Genomic DNA, 22,427 nt, shown 5'->3' on the forward strand with positions numbered 1-22,427 from the left:
ATCTAGTAGTTTTACCATTTATATTAATATTATCAATTATTTTTAAGACGAAACTTCTTCTATGAACATATTACTCATATTGGGAATCGTAACAATATTTCTCATTCCTTCTTGTCCTCAACTTTTCCTTTGTAAAATATGATATATAATTCAGGTTTATATATCTTTTTATCACCTATAATTCAGGTTGTCCATATTTTTTAGAAATGTTGATAGAAAACACAAATCTTAGAAGCCTTCTACATGTCACTCTACTAGTAGCTAGTTGCAGTGGTTTACATATATACCAACTTCTATTGTTCATTTATCAGCAACTAAATAAATCTTCTAGAGTAACTGCAGAATTAATTATATTGGTGTTATAAGTAGGAACAAGGTTCATGTGTCCTAAAATTATTATGTCATAATGTTTTTAGCCAATCAATTTTCTCCAAGTAATATAAAAATATTATCTTGTGTTTTTAGAATTTTTATTTTCAATTAAATGTTACTTTTTTATTGGATCGAGATATGAAATTTGGACAGAATCCAAAACAAATGATTTATGTACTATTTGTAGTGGTTGTTCTAGGTGGAAATGCTAACCTTTCATGAATTAACTAGACAAAATTCATATACAAAAACATCCATGGTATCTGCTTGAGAGACAGAAGTGAAGCAACTAGAGTTTGTGTAGAGATGTGTCTTTATTGTCTCCACAAACAGACAAACTCACTTTGACCTAATTGTTATGCATAACTGAAACATACTTGTACATCACATTCTACACTGCAAGTTTTTCTTATCTTTCTTGATACTATCGTTTGATTCTCTAATTCCCTTATTTCATGGTAAGATATATATAAAACCCAATAACCAAGTATATATATATAGATTAAAGGGAAGAAATAGCATACTAAGAAATCTATTGATAAATCAAATAGCCTTAACAAACTTCTCTTCATTAGTAGAGAGACAAGTGCGGTGTAAAAGTAAAAAAAAACCAATATACATTGATATTTATATTATTTTTTATTTAAAATAATATTATACTTTTACCATTAAAATACAAAGGAAAAAATCATTTATTTATCCATTATTTGAGATGAGTCTCGCTACTGCTAAAAAGGAAATAATAATAAATAGTAGTCAATTTGAAGAGAACAGCATTATATATATCAAGTTAAAAAATAAAAAGTAGCATTAAGTGATCATTTAAATATTCCTTTGAAAGCATGTTAGCTTTCTTCATTAGAAAAGGGCCAACACGAACCCCTTAAAGCTTGTAGAAATCAAAGTTATTTTAAGAAAGATGTCCCTGTCCAATATCCACCTTAGCTTGTCCTTTTGATTAGATCAGACAAGCTTAAAAGACCAGCATATTATGACCACTCTGACCATTCAGAATTTATGTTTCTCATGCACTTTTTACCACTTCAACCATGGCTAGAATATTAAGTACACAAAGTAATGAAAGACCCAAAGATATGGAGCGGGAACGCATCTTCTATCCTAAAAAAATATATAATTTCATGTATTATTTATCTGATTGATCAAAAAATATATTTTATTATTAAATTTTAAACTTAAATATATATTTTTTAACTAATTAGAACAAGTGTAATATGAAGTGACACACTCGAGAATATCTTACACTTTTAACCATCCCTTTGATGAGGCTTTAGTTACCCTAAGAAAGAGAACAAGTTAGAATGGAAAGTCCTAGGATCTGGTGAGGAATGGAATGAATTAAGGCGTGGGGGAATATGTGTGGTAAGTGTGGCACGCGAACTTATCGCCACAAATCATGAGAGAGAGAGAGATACAAGACATTCTTTAAACCCTTTTGAAAGAAGAAAATATATATTGCATGCTTTTGTAGCACCAATTTAGAGAAGTGTTTTTTTATGAACAAGTTGTAAGACTTGAATGGCAATGTTCTTTATTAGATAGGGAATGAGAGAAAACATAGGGAATAAAATATACTAAAGTCGTATAAAATGAAAGAATATTCTTATGACCGATAAGTTATTTGTTGAATTGGAAATATTTAATGAAATTAGTTGATAAATATAAAAATGATGTAAAAAGACTTATAAACGTATGACCTATAAAGAGTCATAAGGAATTTGTTTAAAAAAAGTCTCTTAAACAAAAAACTAGAGACTTTTTTGTTAAATAAGGTTTTCTAGTGATTTAGAAGTATTTTATGACTTTGGGGAGCATACTAATTTATTGAATTATAAACCTACCATAAATGATCATCTCCATTAATAGAGAGACAAATATCACACAATAACAAACAAAAGATAATATATAATGACACATTTATATTTTTATTTATCATGAAATTATATTTTTATCATTAAAAACATGAAAATAAACAAACAATTGTCTCTCCATTACTTGAGAGAATCTTTGTTTAACATAATCGACATAGAATATAGATTATGCATATCCTCTCTAGTATCAGAGAGACTATTATAAAGCTAAGATTATGGCACGCGACAAAAATATTTTTTTAAAGGTCTAGATTTTTATATATTTTTAAATTAAATAATTTAAGTAAAAATTTTCCCTCATATTCGAGTAACCGAAAGGAACTCTATTCTAATATTTTCTCCTTAGCATGCTAGGAAAACTCCTTCCTTTTTTGTTGGTGAATGGAATTCTCCTTTAATAAAAAGGTCTTTGGCACTTCCCAAAAACTTAGAGGGGTAGAAAGAAAAATAAGACTCATTTCCATTACTGGAGAGTGAAGTTGTTGATTTTGCATTTAATTTTAATGAGAGAATTATCATATCATTATATTTTGAGGTATAAAAATGTCACATCATATTATTTCTTTCGTTTACTTTTAATGTACTTTCCTTCTCCTTGTTCTAACCCGAGAAAGAATCGTACATTTAGAAAAGAAAGAATAAGAGGGATTGGGGGGAAGAATGCAGATGGAAAAAAAGAAGAAAGAAAGTGGTAACCAAAACCCAAGAAATGTGTCTCCTAATCGAGGCCCAAGGCAGGCCCCTTTGGCGCCGGTGTCCCCGCGCGCTTTTCATTGTTTCCCTTTTTGTTCAAATATTAAGATAGATTATTATTGCTAACTTTCTACATTCCCAAACTTCTTTCTGTATTTTTTTTTAGCTTCTCACGGTATTATAGCACTGGAGACAATTCTGCCATAGTTAGAAACATCCACAAATATGTGGGACTAACTCTCCCGATGGACATTTTTTCCATCCACAAGACTCGAACCCAAAACTTTGTTTAAGGAGAATCAAACATGTACCACTTGAACCAATGCATGTGGTTAGACTTCTTTCTATATACAAATTCATTTCCTAACATTCTGCACTATATTCTCAATCTCTATTATTTCTCTCTTCCCTTCAAATACACACTTTGACCACACTCTTGTGTTTTCTAGCATAGATTCTTAATAATTTGTGTACTTCTACTCATGTTACATCTCGGTGTATTTTTTATTTTAGACAATGGAGCAATTGCAACACACAAATACAAATGGGGAGATGGTGAGAAAAAAGACAAAATCCAAATTAAAATAGATATACATGATTAAAAATAAAATATAACTAAGAATTTTAGAGTTGTAATAAAAAAACTTAACAACTTCTCTTTTTTTTTTTATCTTTTCTAACTATCTCAAAAATTCTATATAAAAATCAAAAGATAACTTAAAGTTATGACATTGTTAAAATAAGGTTAAATTAATATGTTGGTATGTAAACTATTTGGGGTGTTCAAATAGGTCATAAACTACCAATAAGACGTTGATATAGTAATATAAGACTCATTAAATCTTCAAGGTCGATGATTATATTTTTGAGAGTGATACACATAATGGAATATTATAATATATATACCATCTATGTGACCTAATAAATCTTACATGCATCTCAACCTATTAGTACATCTGAGTCTATTTCTGCTAAAAGTCAACATTTGTAGGAAGAGAAAGAGAGTCTATTGATGTTCCTATCTAGTTCACAGGTTTATGGGTACCAAATCTCGAATTCTTCTAACTCAAGTTCACCGATATTCACTTGTATTATATGGAAGTTAGCCAGAGGGATTTAATTACAAATTAAGTTTTGTTTATCTTCCTTGATCAATGATGTTTTTTTAGTTAAAAAGACATATTTAAAGACCCCAAATAATTCAGATTTCACAAATTAATTTAACCTTAAAATAACATTATTTAAAAAATGACAACTTCAGTGAGTGTACCCCCATTGGTCCAACTTGGGTCTGTCCTTGACCAAAACTATACTTGAGAGTAATATTATAAAAATTGGGATCATCTATTTCAAATGGTGTCCTATTCCTCATATTAATCAAAATGTGATTTTTTTTATTTTTAATTTTTTTTATTCATATAGCAAAATATGATAAAATGAGAATAAGAAAGGTGCTGAAATCAAATTTATACAAGGTTGTACCCAAAGTTTTTAATTTAAAGTCACCTTTTAAAATATTTTGATAAAGAGCTATATATATTATAACTCTCATTGACACATATGACATATATAATCACAACTTTAAACTATGTATTTTAGAAAATCACATCAGTTCCATTGTACATATAAGCCAACTATCTTATTCTGTCTTACCAAAAGCATATAATCAAATGCAAGCATGATTGATTATAAAATAGAAAAGAAACTACAATCATGATCTTAAAAAGGAATAAAGATCTCTTCATTAATGGAAAGACAAGTGCATGTTTTTGCACTTATTTGTAGTGACAAAAATATAATTTTATTATAATAATCAAAATGATAGATATATCATTGAAAATTACATTTCTTTTTGTTTTTTTTGAAGCATTTGTAAAAAAGGGTCATAGTTAAAAACAATAATTAATGCTAGAAAGAGGATTGTTTCATTTGTGTGGAGAATATTTGAGGTGCATGCGCAAAGACAGAAGAACTTTGATTTTATTGAGTACAAACTAAGCATGATAAACCCTAAAGTAAGTGTTGCTTCCCCTTGACATCATTTCACTCACCTTCTTCACCTTCAATTCTCATCCCGAGGCAAACCCTACCAGTATATACATTCTCTACTTCTCCACCATTCTAATCACTTTCATTTCTCATCTTCTACCCTTCAACTCTTCTACATTCTATTCATAAAGCATCATTTTTGTTTCCCTCAAACATTTTGTTTTATTATATTTATGATATATTATCCTTTTTCCTTCTTTAGAATCCATGAAAATATGTTATATATTTGTATGATATATTGAGAAGAGCCTAAACCCTAGTTAATTTGTTGCGTTTATCTATGAGAAGAAAGAAAGTAACCCTCCATTTTGATCATTACCAACGTAGCATCCACAATCAATGTTCAAACTATAGACATAAAGACAAATTAACAAACTAGTTTTTGATCTCCCCGTGATTTACTATGTGGAGAACCCCACTTCATTTTGCTTGGAATATAAATCTATTCATAGGTTTTGTGCTTTCCACTTTTTTAGTTTTCATTTGCTAGCATTTATATGGTAGCACCTTGTCATGCATTGATAGTGACTCCAATAAATGAGAATTTAATTTGTGGTTTAGTTATAGTGATGTAGCTTAAGACCAACCTCTCCCTCTAGCTCCACCATGATCGTGTTTCATAGTCATGATCATGAATCATGCTTTACTTCAACATGGGGTCCTAATAATTTTATTAGGTACACAATGGGACCTTATAGGATATTCTTTAATATTGAAACATCTTTTTCATTCTTTTTGGTAGCTAGATAGGTAGGTCTATTAGAGAATATAGCTAGTAGCTAGTCATAAATGAAAGCCACTTGAAATTAACTCCAACCCCTTATTCATATGAACATGGATATCGATCAAGTCATGACTATAGTAGAAGAGTAGGAGGAGTATTCATAAGATAAAGTTGTTGTTTAGAGAGAATATTAATAGTGATGATGATGTTTGGAATAAGGGAAGCAGAGAAAGCGATGTTGGTGAGGTTCAATCCGAAGACGGATTTACATGATAGAAGCAGTAAAATACGATCTCAGATTGAGCCGTGCCAATATCACTTTTATGGTTGAAAAACTCTCTCCCTCCTTTGCTATCCACTACTCAGAACATTCTCATTGGTTGATCTTATCGTAACAAACATTTCCCTCTTAGCCCAATAATCTGGAATTGAAGCTAGTTGGTGTAACGTGCAAAACCTTGAAAGATCAGGTGCAATTGGAATTGTGATAATTTCTGGTAAGTATAACAACAATGCTCTTAAATTCTCTCTCTGTTGCCCTATTTTTTTTGCATCTATACTGCAATCATTTAGAAGCTTCTATGGAGGTTTGGAATTTTCTTTGCAAATCTGCAGCACCAAAATAGAATCAACTTCCAACCATAAATTTAGCCACCCTTTCTTGTAGGCCATTTTAATTGCTTTAATAATGGAGCTCTGCATAAAGAGCATTCTGAACATTCAAATAGGAACCAAATCTATGAAGAAAAACCCCATTATGATCTCTAAAAATACTCCCTAAATGTTCAAGCTGATCAAACACAAAGTATGGAACAAAAGTTAAATGGGAGAACCGGAGAAGTGATCATTATTTTAGAGATGCATATGTATATACAATACCGTATTAGATTCATGATCTCAATCAATTTTCTTTCTTTCCTTATTTTTCTCTTATTCGAATTATTGGAATCCAACGTAAATGAATAATTATATTACACCAAATAATATGATTATTTATTTATGATTTTTCTATTTAATTTAATGATGTATTTTAATTGGTCTGGTATATCAATCGGGACACAAATGAGGATAGAGGATTCTTGTACTTAATTAATCTAATATGTTTTTACAAAGGTTTAGTGTTTAGACATCGCCCTCTTAATCACATGTTTGTTTGCATTTATGTTTGGTTAAATAGGTCAAACATGATAGTGCGTTGGAATATAACAAAGTTAACACATGCATTATTCTTATGTTTTTTCATCCTCGTGTTTCATGTATACTTTATTATATATCCAAATATATCTTCAAATTTTCACTGTCTACAAGTGAGGAATAGTTTTCAATATATATGATGGAATCATACTATTTTGGTTAAGAAAATGAACTTTTCAATCAAAATTGTTAATGTACAGATTCAAGTGTCATCACAAGAAATATGACTTCCACCAATGTCTTTTTAATTAGATGTTTAAAATGTCTTTTTACTATTTCTTCTTCTTAAGGAAGAAAGAAATAAACACTACAGTGATGGTTTGGTGGATCCTTTATCTTATGAGCAGTAGTTTCATCATGCATGTGGGATCTATGTTCCATTCAAAGCCCATTACATTCATGAATGTGTGTGCTTTTATATGCAAGTTGCACATATAAACCGAAATGGTTCGGTTTTATTGTTGTCAATAACAGGAAAAGCCTTTTTCTATATCTCAGTATGAGTATATTATTGCAGATTTCCATAGAAGAAAATCATGTTTATTTTGTGTAATAATTAATATATATGTGACCCTAGAAAGGGTAGAATATATGTATCTGCTTTAAGGAACCAATCTTCATGTGGTTGGCTTATGAAGGATCTATATACATATACTCCTGGAACAAAATATTGATAAATACTTACAAATAGGTGTAAAAATGTATAACGAAAAGTGAAGTGACAAAATCATAATTCATAACTTAGTGTTCCAAGAAGACTACTCTAAAGGCAAGAAGGGTTAGAAGTGGAAGAAATTGAAGCCTTTTTTCTCATCAAAGAATGATAATACTAGGTCAAACATAACCTAGCCATTTTCTCTAAGTGAATCTCAATATACTTACTGAGATATTATGTCATAAATGTATTTCGGTATTAAACTATATATGTATGAAAAATGATATATGCTCGTACCTACGAAAAAATTACATGTATCATTTTCTTATGAGTAAGAGAATTATTAGTAGGAAAATTTAGTAGAAGGATATGAGTACCAAGCTGTTAAATAATTGGCCACTGAATCTTGTGGACATTATCTTGGATTTGCACATGTCCCCATAATAGGGGAAGACAAAAAGGGCACTGAGATGGTATTATTGCTAGTTTTCTGCTTTTACTTTTCTTGCTTCCTGATACAATTTAATGCAGTAGTGTTTGTTTACCAGCTTTATTTGTTGGAGGAAATGAATTGGATTTACAAGTGGAATAACACTTCTTACATGTTCAGATAGAGTTAGGGTCGTTGACCTAAACTCTAGTGTTAGGTAGCAAAATTGAAGTGTGAAAAAATTGATTACATAATTAATAAAATAGCTATAATAAGTAGTAGTAGTAGTAATGTGTACATGGTATATTAACTTCAACTACTTAAATTTCAAAGGTGATTGGGTTAGCATTGATTGTCTTATTCACTGCCATTGAGGCAATAAATATGAGATAAAATAAGATGTATAAGATGTATCATTTCATCTATCTGATGGTCTAGTTGTGTAAAATTCTACTAGATTCTAAAACAATTAAAATGTCAAATGTTTGATTCATGAGAGTACTACTAGTTAAGAATGACAATCATACATCCCAAAATAAATTAGTTCCTTACCAAAAGATGAGGAGAAATCCTTGGTATACCAAAAAAATATTTCTAAGTATTTATAATTGGTAACAAATTAAACTATTTTAAATTATCAATTGATATTATAGTGTTTTAGTAAATCATAAAGTTTTGATACATAGATTCTAAGCTGCAACATATGGAATCTAACTATAAAATACAACAATACATAATATAGAGATGTCTCACTCAATTTCTTCTCCAAAAACAAACACCTCACTAAGTTCACTTTATTGTTGACATTAAGTGAAGTTTATGGGTTGTTAACAAATGTTCTATGAAAGCATTATTTAAGGAATATAGAAAAAGAAATTTAAATTGGAAAACTAAGACACATAGTTTTTAATATTTCTAAACATCAATTTTAAGACAAAATTTACATTTGTTTCTTCCTTAAAAAAGCAATGTCTTTAAGACCGTCATTAACATTCCATGAATATAAATACTGATTTAAATTAAACACTATATCTTTATCAAAATTTGTTTGACCAAACTAATAAAAAAAATTGATTCTTGCTATGTTTGACCAAACTGATAATATTTTAACACAGTTTGAACTGCTGATTGGTTATTTGAAGACATCTTATTCCTATGACATTTTGTAATGTGGTATACCAATACAAATGGTAAATCCTTAGGATTAAGCCTTAAAAAAATTAAATGTTTATTTTTTATGTTTTAACTTCAATATTATTGGTCTGCGACATAGTTTATGACACCATTTGGGACAACAGATCTTTGTCCATAAAATAAGCCTAATCTCTCATGCTAGGGAACTTGTAAAGAGATAATGGTGTGAGCTAACTAAAGATTAAAGCATGATTTATACAAAAATTGAAAAAAGTGGCATAAGTTTCAATAACTGATGGTAACCAAGATTCTATAAACAATTGCTGCTTGATGTAAACATGAAACTTTGTAGAATCATTAAAGTAAAATCAGGTTCTTTGTTCCAACTCAATTTGTGACTGAGATATTAACAGAATGCAGTCCACAAATAATTATGCTCTACATAAAGACATATATTCTATCTATGTTGCTAACAAGAATATATGCTGATTCTTGTGCATTTTCTTGAACATTACACTAATAGATGCTATTGATATTGATATAGGGTCTAATACTAATAGCCTTCAATGCAATGAGTATGTGTCTAAAGTCTAAACAATGAAGGGATATCAAACAACTTGAAAATATATTGCTTATGGCCTTAATTTTCTGCCTAGTTATTGTTGGAAAGTGTACAATGAATACATGGTGCAATTTATGACACTGAATGTGCATAATAATGTAGCACACTGAGGGGAACAAGCATGTGCATACTAGAAGAATGATTTGGTTTTATAGACTTCAAGAAAGCATTAAAATGTGACCATTAAAGTAGAAACATGTTATCACTAGTTCTCCACTGCTTAAATGCAATTGATTCAGGTTGCTGCAAAAGATTTCTCAATTACATAATTAGCAAATGGCAAATTTCTTTCCATAGTTATGGTTTGCTCTTTAGTACAAGAGCCTGAAGAAAATCGACATATAATTACTCTTCCCTCTGGCCCTGACAGATTTAAAACAACCAAAAATGATGTAAGCTTGAAATATCCATCTCCACACAACAATAACAACACCACCTGAGGAGGCGTTCGACCTTTGTTTTAATCAATGATTGAGCCAGCGATGTAGAAGAGGATCACTTCGCAGCGCGATGCTGCTTGCCGGTATTCAAAGGAGAAGCCCTCATGCTCTTGGATTGTGTGTAGGTGACCATTGGATTTCCATCTGATTTCTTTTTTCTTCTCCCTTGTTGAGATAAACGAGAGTGATAAGACAAGATTGCAAGGTCGTTAAAATCCTGCAATGGAGTTAGAGCCTTCACAACTTCATCCATGTTAGGACGGCATTTGGGGTCTCTACTGAGGCAATTATAAGCTAACTGGGAAATTTTCTGCACCCCTTTTAGAGAATAATGTAGTTCCAAGCGAGGATCCACAAGTTGGTATATTTTTCTCTTGTCCGCTAAATATGGCCTAGCCCACGAAACAAGATTTTGTTCTCCACTTGGGCGCTTCTTGTCCATCGATCTTCTTCCTGTTAAAATCTCGAGTAACACAACTCCAAAGCTATAAACATCACTTTTAGCTGTCAAGTGTCCTGTTAAAAAATAGAACAGAAATCATACAATTGGTTAGCTCTCAAAGGTCTTGGAAAGGCTTCTAGGCCATATACTATGGTGCCTGGATGGATGAACTTGGGGTAAAATCATCTTCAATGTCACATATTTCAGCATAATTAAACTTTTTAAACTCGGTGCAAGCTTTTTCTTTTCCTTACCGGAAATAATTTTAAAGGTGCATGAGAGTTTATTATTCTTGCCAAGTAGCACGTTATACAATCCCAGAGATCACATTTAATTCTGGGACATGCTTACGCGATGCAACCAAAGGGGGAGTACTGAGCTTAAAAGATATATGTAAACCGAGAACCAAATAAACTAAATACACCATGTCCATCATCATGACATGATACCTAGAAGACCATCACAACCTTCTCCATAAAAACGCCAGGATTCAAATGCTTTTCGCAATGATTGGTATGCGTTGTTTTATATAATCCATTCTATGATTTTACCACAAGATATGCAGAAGCTCTTGTGTTGTGTCAGATGCTAAAGAGTTAGTTTTCTTGCCATTTCAAGCTACTTATTGATACCTTCTTACCTGTCATAACATATTCTGGAGCAGCATAACCATAAGTTCCAACAACTCTTGTAGAAACATGTGTCTTGTCTCCTTGAGGCCCTGCTTTTGCTAGACCAAAATCCGAAAGCTTCGCATTATACTCCTGTAAAACACTGCACGTTAATAATCAATCCAAAAAATTGGTTATCACTTAATAGATACTGATATCACTAATCATATACCGTATCAAGTAAAATGTTTGATGTCTTAAAATCTCTATAAATGACTGGTTCTGGACCATTATGGAGGAAGGCCAGTCCTTTTGCTGCACCAAGAGAAATCTTAACCCTGTTGGACCATGGAAGAGGTACGGTTCCTTCAAAATGTAGGCAACATCAGTATTGCAATTGTAAGATACAAGGATTATAGGGTCTAAGACAGAACAACTAATCATAAGGTGTTCTAGATCTATCTGCTTCATAAATAATATGGAAGTGATATGAGGGAAAAGGTGTAAGAGTGGAAAGGAACATTGTTCAGGTAATCTAGAATACGTTTCAGAAATAGTATGAACTCGTGAAAATTGAAAAGAATAAAAAGATTATTCAAAAAATTCCAATGCCTCCATTAAATGCTGAAGTATCATTTGTAGGACACAGATTTTCTTGACCTTTCCAATAATAGGATCTTTGTATCAAACAAAGGTATTAGCCAAACCAGGTAACTTAATAACAACTCCTTGGTCTTGGTTTATTCATCAAGCAATAGGAAATGATTTGTGCTAAAAAAAACTAGAAATCATTATCACGCAATCTCCGGATATAACATTCCATATGGTAATTCAAGGCAAAAAACTCACTTCTGAATAGATGATTTTCTAGACTTCCACGGGTCATAAACTCATAAACAAGAAGCCTCTGATCATCTTCAATGCAGTAGCCGATAAGTTTCACAAGGTTAGCATGATGAAGCTGTCCAAGAAAGTGAACTTCAGCCTGCATTAACAAAATGCCATGTTACATTCTAATCCATAGCATGTCCTAAACTATGCTTTATGATATCAATCTACTAACCCAAAGCAGATATTTTTACTAACCACCCATTCTCTATGACCTTGAAGACCATCTGGCTTCAAGCTTTTGACAGCCACCGTGATCCCTGATCCAGGTTTTGCCGGAGCTGTTCCATCTTCCTCGATCCATCCTTTGAAAACATAACCAAAACCACCCTCCCCAAGAATGCTATCAGGTCTGAAATTTCCGGTTGCAGATTTTAGTTCTTGAAATGTGAATTGGAGGAGCTGGCAAGGAGCCCTATTTTCCTGAGGTGGGGGATCAGGATTATCAGAAGATATTCGAGCTTCGTTGGGAGGACAAGGTTCTCTATTGCTTGCATTCAGATATCTTGTCTCAGTTGCTGCACCAACATAAAAGAAATTAATGCTTCCTTCTTGAAATTTAAACTATTTTACACATGAAGTAGATGATAATCATATTCAACTTGGTTTTCAATCTGATAATGCTTGACTTAATGGAACTGTGAAACCAACATAACATATATTAAACTAAAAATCTGGCATCCCAGTTGAGAATAATTTGAAAACTGAGGAAATCTAGGAATCTCAATACTCAACAAAAATTAAGAAAAAAGTGTGCACTCTAATGGAATGGAATGATGAAATCATTCAGAATTATAAAAGAGGGACTACTTTCCTCTTTGTGTGGCATGTTCCTTGAAAGGAATTGTGCAGTTAGAAGTGCTTTTAAGTGTCTAGGTTCTATAACAAGAAGATGGTGGAAAAGGGTTATGGAAAAGCATAGTGAGAAAGCAGGAAAAAAATCCATCTTTTATAGCTACCCACATCATAAAATTGAACTCCACAAACATGCACATGCCTGATGAATCATAAAGAAACATACTTTAACTTAAAATTCCATGATTTGAACCAAAATCAGAAACAAAGCGTTGAAAATTTGCACAAGGTTGTTTATGAGTCAGAGAGAGATTGAAAAGTAGGAAGATATTAAGACCTTGAGAAACATGAATAGTGAAAAGAGAAGCTGAAAATGGAACATTTATAAGATGTTGAAACCATTTCTGATCCATAAGGTTAAAAAATAGAAAGAAAAAGCAGAAAACAGAAACATTGAAAGTGCAGCATGGAAAGAGAATAATAGGTACCTGCATCATAAACAAGACTAGTACGAGGGATAGTGTTAGGTGAAGCAGAGGAAGGTTTACAAGGAGAACCTCTAACACCACGTTTCAACACAGACCAACAACCACACTTCTTCTCCATCTCCATGCTTTTGCAACCTTATAATATCACTACTACTTTTTCTTGTTCACAACCAATTCAGGTGAGAACATGGTTGCAAAGGAAAAGAGCAAAGTGAAAGAAAGAGAGGTGATTGTGTTTGTGTTTGTGTTAGTGATGGAGATTACAAGCATGATCATCATAATCAATTCATCATCATCATCGCAGTGTGTACAAAAAGAACTTTTTTGCTACCACCTTTTGTTGTGGGGAGAGGGAATGGGACACACTCTCTTTCTCACACACTGTTTTTTACCTCCTTTAAATTACCAAAACTTATAAATCTATGTTTCTCTAACAATGTTTTATTAGTATTTTAAGGGGATCATATCTTCGGTCACACTCTCTTTCTCATATTCTAGTATTCTATCATTTTGTAAGCTATAATTAATCACACAAATATTTTATAATTGAATATTTAACAATATATACTTGTTTTTCATTAATGGTAACTTTTTTGTATTATAAAGTGTATCTTTACCTTTGTGGATGAATAATTAATCTATGTTGGATTAGTTATTGGGTCTCCTCCCGACAAGTGTCAGTCACAAAATTCAAAATCTCAACTTTTGGGATATAACAGAGTTTTACATTATTAAATCAATTTTTCATCGTGACACAAATTGGTACCTTCATTTTAGAAACGTCACATCTATATCATTCACCCCATCTCAATCATTCCTTTATACCCTCTCACCTATTTTCAAACACATTTTTCTATATTTTTATCCATTTCTAATGTTATGCAACATATGTTTTTACCGGAATTACTTTTATTATACTAGTTACTTTTATTATAATATTTAGTCGTATATTCTAGAGTAAATTATATTCATATTACTTTAATGTTTGGCCTAATTAAATCTAGTACATTTGTTTTAGAAACTATACTATCCAATTTTATATTATAATTTTGACAATAACATCTTGACCTAGGTGAATTTGGTACTTTTACGGAAAGAAAATATTTGAAAAAAATAATTTTCTTATTTTCAACTCTATTCTTAAAATTTGATGTTGGCATTCATTTGAATTAGAAACCATTAATTACTTACAGTAATTGGCATCAAATTGAAATTGGATTAAAATTTATATTTGATTGAAATAGAAAGTTTATGTTATCCTATCTTTCTATTTAATGATTCTCTTATAATACACCATTTGTAAATAAAAAGAGAGAGCGGAACTTATAAGTAAATAATTTATCCCATCATTTTTTAACTTCTTATTCAATTTTAAAAGTATTATGATATTCTATTAAAAATGAATAGTTTGACGTGTTATAGAATATTATTTTTATATACATGGACAACATTTTATTTCATAAATAATTAAATGATAAATAATAATTTTAAAATAAAACCCGTGTAATTCATGCTTAATAACTAGTTACTTTTTTTTTGGGTACATTATTAACTAGTTACTAATCACTCTTGAAATTGTATATAAACCGCACAAAAATTACTTGAGTTGGTAATGGTAAGTAACATCATTCATTGATATAAAAATATAAAAGTTCAAAATTTAAGAAACCAATTATAGTGGGGAGATAAGAGAAATAGAAGTATATAATAATATAATATGATTAGGATAACTTCCAATTATGTTACAAATTTTATTCATTCTGTGTGCGCATATTGTCCTATCTTTCGTACGTTTTACAGTAATTTGATATTATCTAGAATTCTGCATACATGCAATAATTCATCCCCCACCAATTACTTAAAGGCCCAGAAAATAAATTTCACAAAAGAACATTATCTTCATGTGACGTTTTCTTTTTTGAATACTGTATCAAATGAACAAATAAAAATAGGGCATTCTTAAATAATATTGCATGTTATGGTATTTCACAATTATATTGGACTAATGGTAGTTCAACAACTGTTTTTTTTTGTATATCAATGATATTCTCCCACCTTTTTTGTTAAGGAATTAATCTCTTTCGGGGTTCGTGGTTGTTTCTCCTAGTAAATGTCGCTCCTAGAAATCGAACAATCGACCTTGGGAATCCAGTTGGACCTTATACCACTAGATTCACTCTTTGTTTGGTGGTAGTTCAAGAGCAGTTTGATTCCATACAAGTGAAGGATAGGTATACTATTGGGGCTTGCAATCCAAAATAATTAAATCTTAAGTAAGATATAAATTGTTATAAATATTGAAGAAATATAGGGGATCACTTCCCCTACATTGCTTTCACTAGCAGCATGATTGTACAAAAGACACCAAAAAAAGTGTTTGCAATATGTAAGCAATCTGAAAATGCTTATAATTAGGCGCCAATTAAGTTAACTAACCAACCAATTTAGAGTCATATTATTATTGTTTGGTCAAAGTAATAGAAAGATGGTCAAGATCATATTTGAGTGCAATCCCATCCATCACTCTTTAATTATCTATCTAGAGAATGAGGTGAATATATATTAATTCCTACATGGTTGTGCTAAGAGGCCTATAATATGTGTGGATTTGTATTAGAGGGGTTATATATTTAAGGGAGAAGGGAAAAAGAGTAGTGAGTGGGGGATGCTTGGTGAGAGGTCATTTCATCAACCAACCATAAACAAAATAGTATTCTATAATGATAATGATTCTCTTTAGGCTATATGAAAAGCAATTTCAGATCATATTCTTTTATCTACAGTGTCCTTGCAACTTGACAAACCATGTTGGAAAGGAGTGATGCCAATTTGCCCCCACTCAGTTTGTGGGTCCTAATTGTAGGACCCCACTCACGGGATCAGGGATAGAGGGAGAGGTTTTGGAATTACAATAACCATTTCATGTCCTAAAAAAATTACGATTCTATGTTTGAAGTCAATGAAATTCTAATAGATAATATAAAAATGTTATTTTCTATTTTTATGATTTTTTATTTAATTAGGTGACACCTTTTAATGAACTCGGACATGAAAAATATGAGCAGTGTAAGGCACTCAAGGTCATCATATGAGCAAACAAGAATTCTTGTTGTTGGTGAGATAAAGTTAGCAAGCCAAATAATTGGTATGGGAGAAAAAAAGGACAAAGCTCAAAACTACATTTCGCATGTATAATGTAATTCAGATTAATAAATGCACTCTTCACTCACTCATCACTCACATCCATTCATATCTTAATAATAAATATTTTTAGAAATCTAAACATTAGGATATGATATTGTAACATGCTTGAATCTAATTTCACCTTAAAACTAAAATTTACCTGATTATTATATAAAATTTATAAATGGTTCTCAACTCATATGCTTATTCTTAACCTTATACCTTAATAGTTAATAAAAATCCTAACCTTGCGATATTGTCTAGTTTTAGGCCCACAAATTCCAACAACATATAGATAGTTAAAAAATTTGAAATGCAAAATTGTATTAAATAGAGTATAAGGGGTGCTCACCCAATATAAGGAAGATCAAGAATTGATCTTTTTGTAAGCTAAGTTAATACAATACATTGGGTCAACACTCCAATTTGCAAAAAACAAGAAAATAAAGTTACAAAAGAAGATAACTAAATCTAAGATTTAATTTGAATCATATCCATTAAGTGAACGTAAGTCATTTCTTTCTCCATAAAGATAGTTTCGTTCCTCATAGTCCTGATAGGAACCTACACTTGAGTATGTAAGTAGAAGTATAAACATTTCCACACATTTGATTCAAAGTAACAAGAGCTGAATAAATGACAATAATATACTCATGTGAAGATTGCAAAGCACACAAGTCATATCATCTGTCGTCACAATTATATTCATTTTAAATAATTCATCCTTAGTTTGAAGCCGTTTTCTTCGTGAGCTTCCAAACAAAACAAAAAATATTTCATTGCACACAATTTATCAAACATTTTAGCTAGAGGTGATATACTAGTATTATAACATACATAATGTGTCAAATTCAGAGTTCATAGCCAAATAAGTTGAATTGTAAGCTTAACATGGAGAAAACTAATGGATTCCAATACTTTCAAGTATTACTAAATTAATGCACTGAGAAGCAAAGATAAAGTATAATTAATGCACGTTGACTAAATTATTATCTGCATGTAAAGAATAGCAAAAACGGTGAAATGCATTCGATCGTGAACATCATCAGAATCATGCATTCAACTAATAGTGTCAGGGACTTGGGAAATGCCATAGATAATAACATCATATCTTCAAAGATATCATTCATTTATGTCATATATCTGCTCCAACCGTATCAACATTATTTCACCACCATTGTTTCAAATCAACCCATACACCAACTCACAAAACCAACACAGATGTCAAGGAATTAGCGAGTAAAACAACAACATTTAAAATTATTGTGAAGACAAAATGTAAGATTAAATTCAACATGGATATAAACCATAATACAGTAATAAAAAAGTGACTGTAATAATGAATGCATTTAATGATGGGCTAATTAATAGGGTTACAGCTGTGTCACTAACCTTACCTCACATTAATAGAATGCTTTCTGTTTCATTTGTATTCTTCATGCTCTTGTCTCCAAATATCTATGTCCCAATGTTTTAAATTAATTAAATTCTATTAAATAATATAAACAAATTATTTTTAATTTCTCTTTTTAAATATGTGTCAATTTTCAATTAGTTTGAGATATAAATGAACATAAAAAGTGGTACAGTATGGTGTCTCATATCCTTATTTCCTCACATGGACGACCAGGTACGTTCCATTCATTTTCTAATTCATCAAATGTGGCAATGATTTGGATTCTGCTATTAGGCGTTTAAATGAACTTCGCTTAGGATCATGTTCTCTTCATCATAACTCATTAGATTCTACTCATGTAAAGGTATTATGCATAAAATTTGAACTCATATTCAAGATTACTGTCCTTTATGACATTTATTTATTTTCATACAATTATCTTTAATTTGTTATGTTTTATACTCATTAGGTTTAACATGCCATTCTTTTAAGCCAATTATATTAAGTCTAAGAGGACACTTAGTTAATTATATCTATCATACAAAATGCAGCATTACTATAGATTAAAAGTGGTAATGGTCGTTGGTACAATTTTATATATTCAAAGTGAATACTTCTCATTTCACAGACTATGCAGCTTGGAATTCCATATTCTAACTTCCTATGCCATGATTGGATATCTGTTCCTTGGGTTCTAAAACCTGTCCATGTTAACACAGATATATTTTTTCCAAACCATGTCTCCAGGCATTTTCCAACCCAATCATATTATATCATATCAGTTAAAAAAATTAAATACTCGTGATTCTATCTATTTTTGTTTCATTGTTATTGGTTAGGGACAAACTTCGGGATATGCTTGGGGATAGTAGATCCCCATCCTATTAACACACGACAATGATCATCTGTCCCACAAAAATTATGTCTTCATGTCCCAAGCCAATTATATTACAACAAGTAATCAAATTTTTTTTTTTCTGTTTTTATGATTTTTTTTCTTAACTAGTTGCCATTTTTTAATAAAATTGGTACAAAATGCGACACCAAATCTTGGGATAGAAGATATTCATTCCTTAACACGTTTTGACAATAAATTAAAGGGTATGTGATTTGTATAAATTTGTAGTTTTAAATATAAAAGGTATGATGTGAAAGGAGGAACGGAAATGTTGTTTATAGTTGTTAGTCTTTCGTTGTTTTCATGCATTTTGCTTGGAATCAAATTCATGATATAGCAACATACTATATAGACTTATACCTTAAGTTCTTTGCAATTTATTACATCATATAACTAGCTTTTTGGTCTACGGACTTCCGTGTTCCTTTCAAATAAATTCAGTGTATGTTGAAATGTAGCAGTTCTGTTATATTGGGCAGGTTTGTTATAAGTGAAGCAAAATGTGATGCAGAAATTGCAGCTTCTGAAGATCCGGTAGCTGAACAAAATGTGATGCAGGTTTTTTAGTTAATGAAATGATGAATGCCTCAAAGATGGATGATGCCAAAGCTCGGGATTCAACAGTGCTAGAGGCTTTGGTGAAATCCATTTGTGTGCAAGCTGGTGCAAAAACAGAGCTCAACTTAAATCAGGTTGGAAACTATATACATGTTTCTCATATTGTCTTTGTTGATCTTAACTTCCAAAACGAACACATCTTCTTTTATCCCACAAAGTGTATCACTCCATGTGACACGAGCAGTAGTTGTTGAGAGATTTTTATCAATGGTTAGAACATTCCTCCATGGGCTATGAAAGAAGCATATAAGTGGGTTTGACACCACATCTTAACCCAAAACCTTAAGGCATTAGGTGTATGCATCCATCCATTATGTTTTTTAAATCATCCATTTTTGACTAATGTGAGACTTCTTCATTCACTTTTATCAATGTCAGATAGTGAGTATTTATGCTCCTGGAAACAACTTATCCACTTGTGAAAGTAAAATTGTGTATATCTATCCTCACAACTCATCAGATCCCCGTAAAGTTCGATTTCTGCAACATTTTAAAAGCTACATTTTTGCTGAGAGAATCATCCAATTACTAAAGACTAGTTTGAAGCTACAAACAGAATCAGTCTGAGAGTATTCATCACAAATGTGATACGAGTTGAGTTATAAGGGAGAAATAAAAATAATAGAGGATTTCAACATCTCATAAGTATATATTATATAAGGATTTGATTTATTTGCATAACAACGTAACATGCACCTGCAACTCACGTAACAATTGATAGTTGGATAATTTTGAGAGATGATAAATTTAACTTTTTATAAATTAGTTTGATATTTTTGTATTGCTAAACATATGCTTGGACACATTAAAAAAAACTTAATTATGAAAGGAAAAATAAAAATTCATTAATTATTATCTTTAAATTCACAAAACATAAATTGTTGTCATTTATTTGGAAGGAAAATTATTTTCAGAAACAATAGAGGATTGGAGGCAGGAAGATCTGAAATGGAAAGAAGAAAGTAAGGGATGAAGTCCCTACAAGAGAAGCCCAACAACAAAGCCTGGTTGGGGCTTTTTTGGTTCATCCCGTTGGACCTAAGACCTGAACCAAACATTTCAAGTGATACCCACAACACTAAATGCAATTCCCTAAATGTTTGTGTCGGAGTTCGATTTCCCTTCATTTCATTTCCCTTTATTGTTATCAAGTTATTCATTTCCCTTCGTTCCATTTCAAAACTCAACTCATAAATCAACCCTAAGAAGTTCAAAAGTAATAATGAACATTTGCTAATAAGATGTTAGATTTTTTTATTACATTTTTTATGTTATTTTTTCCCTGTACTATAAACAAAATGAAGAAAATGTATCACAAGGGATGCTATACTCCTTCTATTCCGTGTTTTATTTTTCTCTATAATAAAAATCAATCAATGTTAAGGATGTTGAAAAATAATAATTGTAGATAATCACATCTCCCTTGTTAGGAGTTGAATTAAAATATAATACACCATACTTTTTATATGGTTTTTTGTTCTATTTATAGCATCATTTCAAAGTTTTGTATACAACAAATACTTTTGTTTTCCAAATACTCCGATTGAGTCGAAAAAATTGAAGTGAAAAAATTTGTTCTATAAAAAATGCTACTAATAAGTACATAATGAAAATTGTAGACATTAAAATGATATGCATGTAAATGAGGTTATGCAATATTATCCATGATATGCATAGTAAAGATGAAACTAAAAAGAATTAAGCATTCTTGTTTAGTTTGAAAGAAAAAGAAAGAAAAAGTGATTCATAATTGGCATTCATAATTGGCATTCGTTCATCTCTCACTATCAACCCCGTCCCGTTCTAACGTACACCTTTATTCCATTACCCTTTTCCAAATTATCACATGCACCTACTTCCACGCTTCTTAGCATGGTCCCCACTCTCTTTCTCAGAATTAAGCATTCTTAAACTAAACTCATTTCAATGTTAGACCACCTTACATTTTTTTTTTATCAGCACTAATTTATTAAAAAATAAATAGTTAGGAGAACAAATGGTACTCCTATCCACAGAGAGACGTTAACTACTACAAGAAATGCAACTAGATGGATTCCAAACCCATTCCAAAAAGGAGAAAGAAAACCCTGCGAATCGAACACTAAAAAGATTCCATAAATGAAGGTTAATAACGAATATTACCTCATCAAGATTAAAAGAAGACTGCTCAAAGATAATTTTGTTTCTAACCAACCACAAGGACCAAATAGTGACAAACCAAATGGTCATCCATTGTTGATGAAAATTTTTCGCCTCTCCAGTGCCAATGAGATAGAAAATTGCTTCCGATACTACTAGGCAGAATAGAGTAGATGTCGAACAAGGAGTAAAGTTTCTGCCATACACTATAAGACAACGAGCACGTGAAGAACAAATGATAATAGATTCTTCTAACTCACCACAAAAGGCACATAGAGTCGAGGAAAGAGATCCTATAATACCACCTTACATTATTATTTACAACATCAAGTGAATTCTGTTCCTCTTAACTCTTGGTATGATTGTAGAGAAGATCCGTACCATAACATATGATTAGATGCTGTGGGTGTTCGTGCACCTCATTTGTCAAGCATAAAAAATTGACAGTGAGTGAATCATATTTTCATTATTTCACATTATTTAACTTTAAATAATGTCATATGCCCCCAGAGACCCAGTGTTCATTTCGAGTATAGCTTCAGTGGGACCAAACCTCCAATTCAATTATTTTCACAATGCTAATAACAAAAGCCACTTATAGTATACAATTCAATTCGGAAACAGACTCTTAATTGTTTATTAGTATCGGTTACCAGTGCAGTGGTGGCATGTGTCCTGATACATTTTCTTCTGGATCTACAGTGTCTCTGATTGATCTGCACTCTGCTATCTGCACTGCTATGCTGCCACACGCTTGGGTGTGGATC

General features: G+C 31.3%; 1 protein-coding gene across 2 annotated transcripts; it reads right to left on the bottom strand.

The window, feature by feature from the left end:
* LOC109354529 (probable serine/threonine-protein kinase PIX7) lies at window positions 9,920-13,820 on the bottom strand. Of its 2 annotated transcripts, XM_019597123.1 has the most exons (7): window positions 13,427-13,820; window positions 12,342-12,661; window positions 12,105-12,240; window positions 11,488-11,621; window positions 11,285-11,408; window positions 10,248-10,718; window positions 9,920-10,163 (listed from the first exon to the last, which is right to left on the bottom strand). In XM_019597123.1, the coding sequence occupies exons 1-6, from the start codon at window positions 13,548-13,550 to the stop codon at window positions 10,258-10,260; spliced, it is 1,299 nt and encodes a 432-aa protein (XP_019452668.1). In that variant the 5' UTR covers window positions 13,551-13,820; the 3' UTR covers window positions 9,920-10,163; window positions 10,248-10,257. The 2 variants fall into 2 exon arrangements, with proteins under 2 accessions (XP_019452668.1, XP_019452658.1); XM_019597113.1 differs by having other exon boundaries at window positions 9,920-10,718.

Source organism: Lupinus angustifolius, chromosome LG01 (assembly GCF_001865875.1).
Source record: "Lupinus angustifolius cultivar Tanjil chromosome LG01, LupAngTanjil_v1.0, whole genome shotgun sequence".
NCBI lineage: Eukaryota > Viridiplantae > Streptophyta > Magnoliopsida > Fabales > Fabaceae > Lupinus > Lupinus angustifolius.

Excerpts from the sequence above, each read along its gene's own strand:
- LOC109354529 (XM_019597123.1), bottom strand. The coding sequence starts at position 13,550 with ATGGAGATGGAGAAGAAGTGTGGTTGTTGGTCTGTGTTGAAACGTGGT. Across the intron at positions 12,662-13,426 it reads TAGTCTTGTTTATGATGCAG|CAACTGAGACAAGATATCTG; the intron begins GTACCTATTATT and ends ATGTTGGTGCAG. Across the intron at positions 12,241-12,341 it reads AAGGTCATAGAGAATGGGTG|GCTGAAGTTCACTTTCTTGG; the intron begins GTTAGTAAAAAT and ends TTGTTAATGCAG.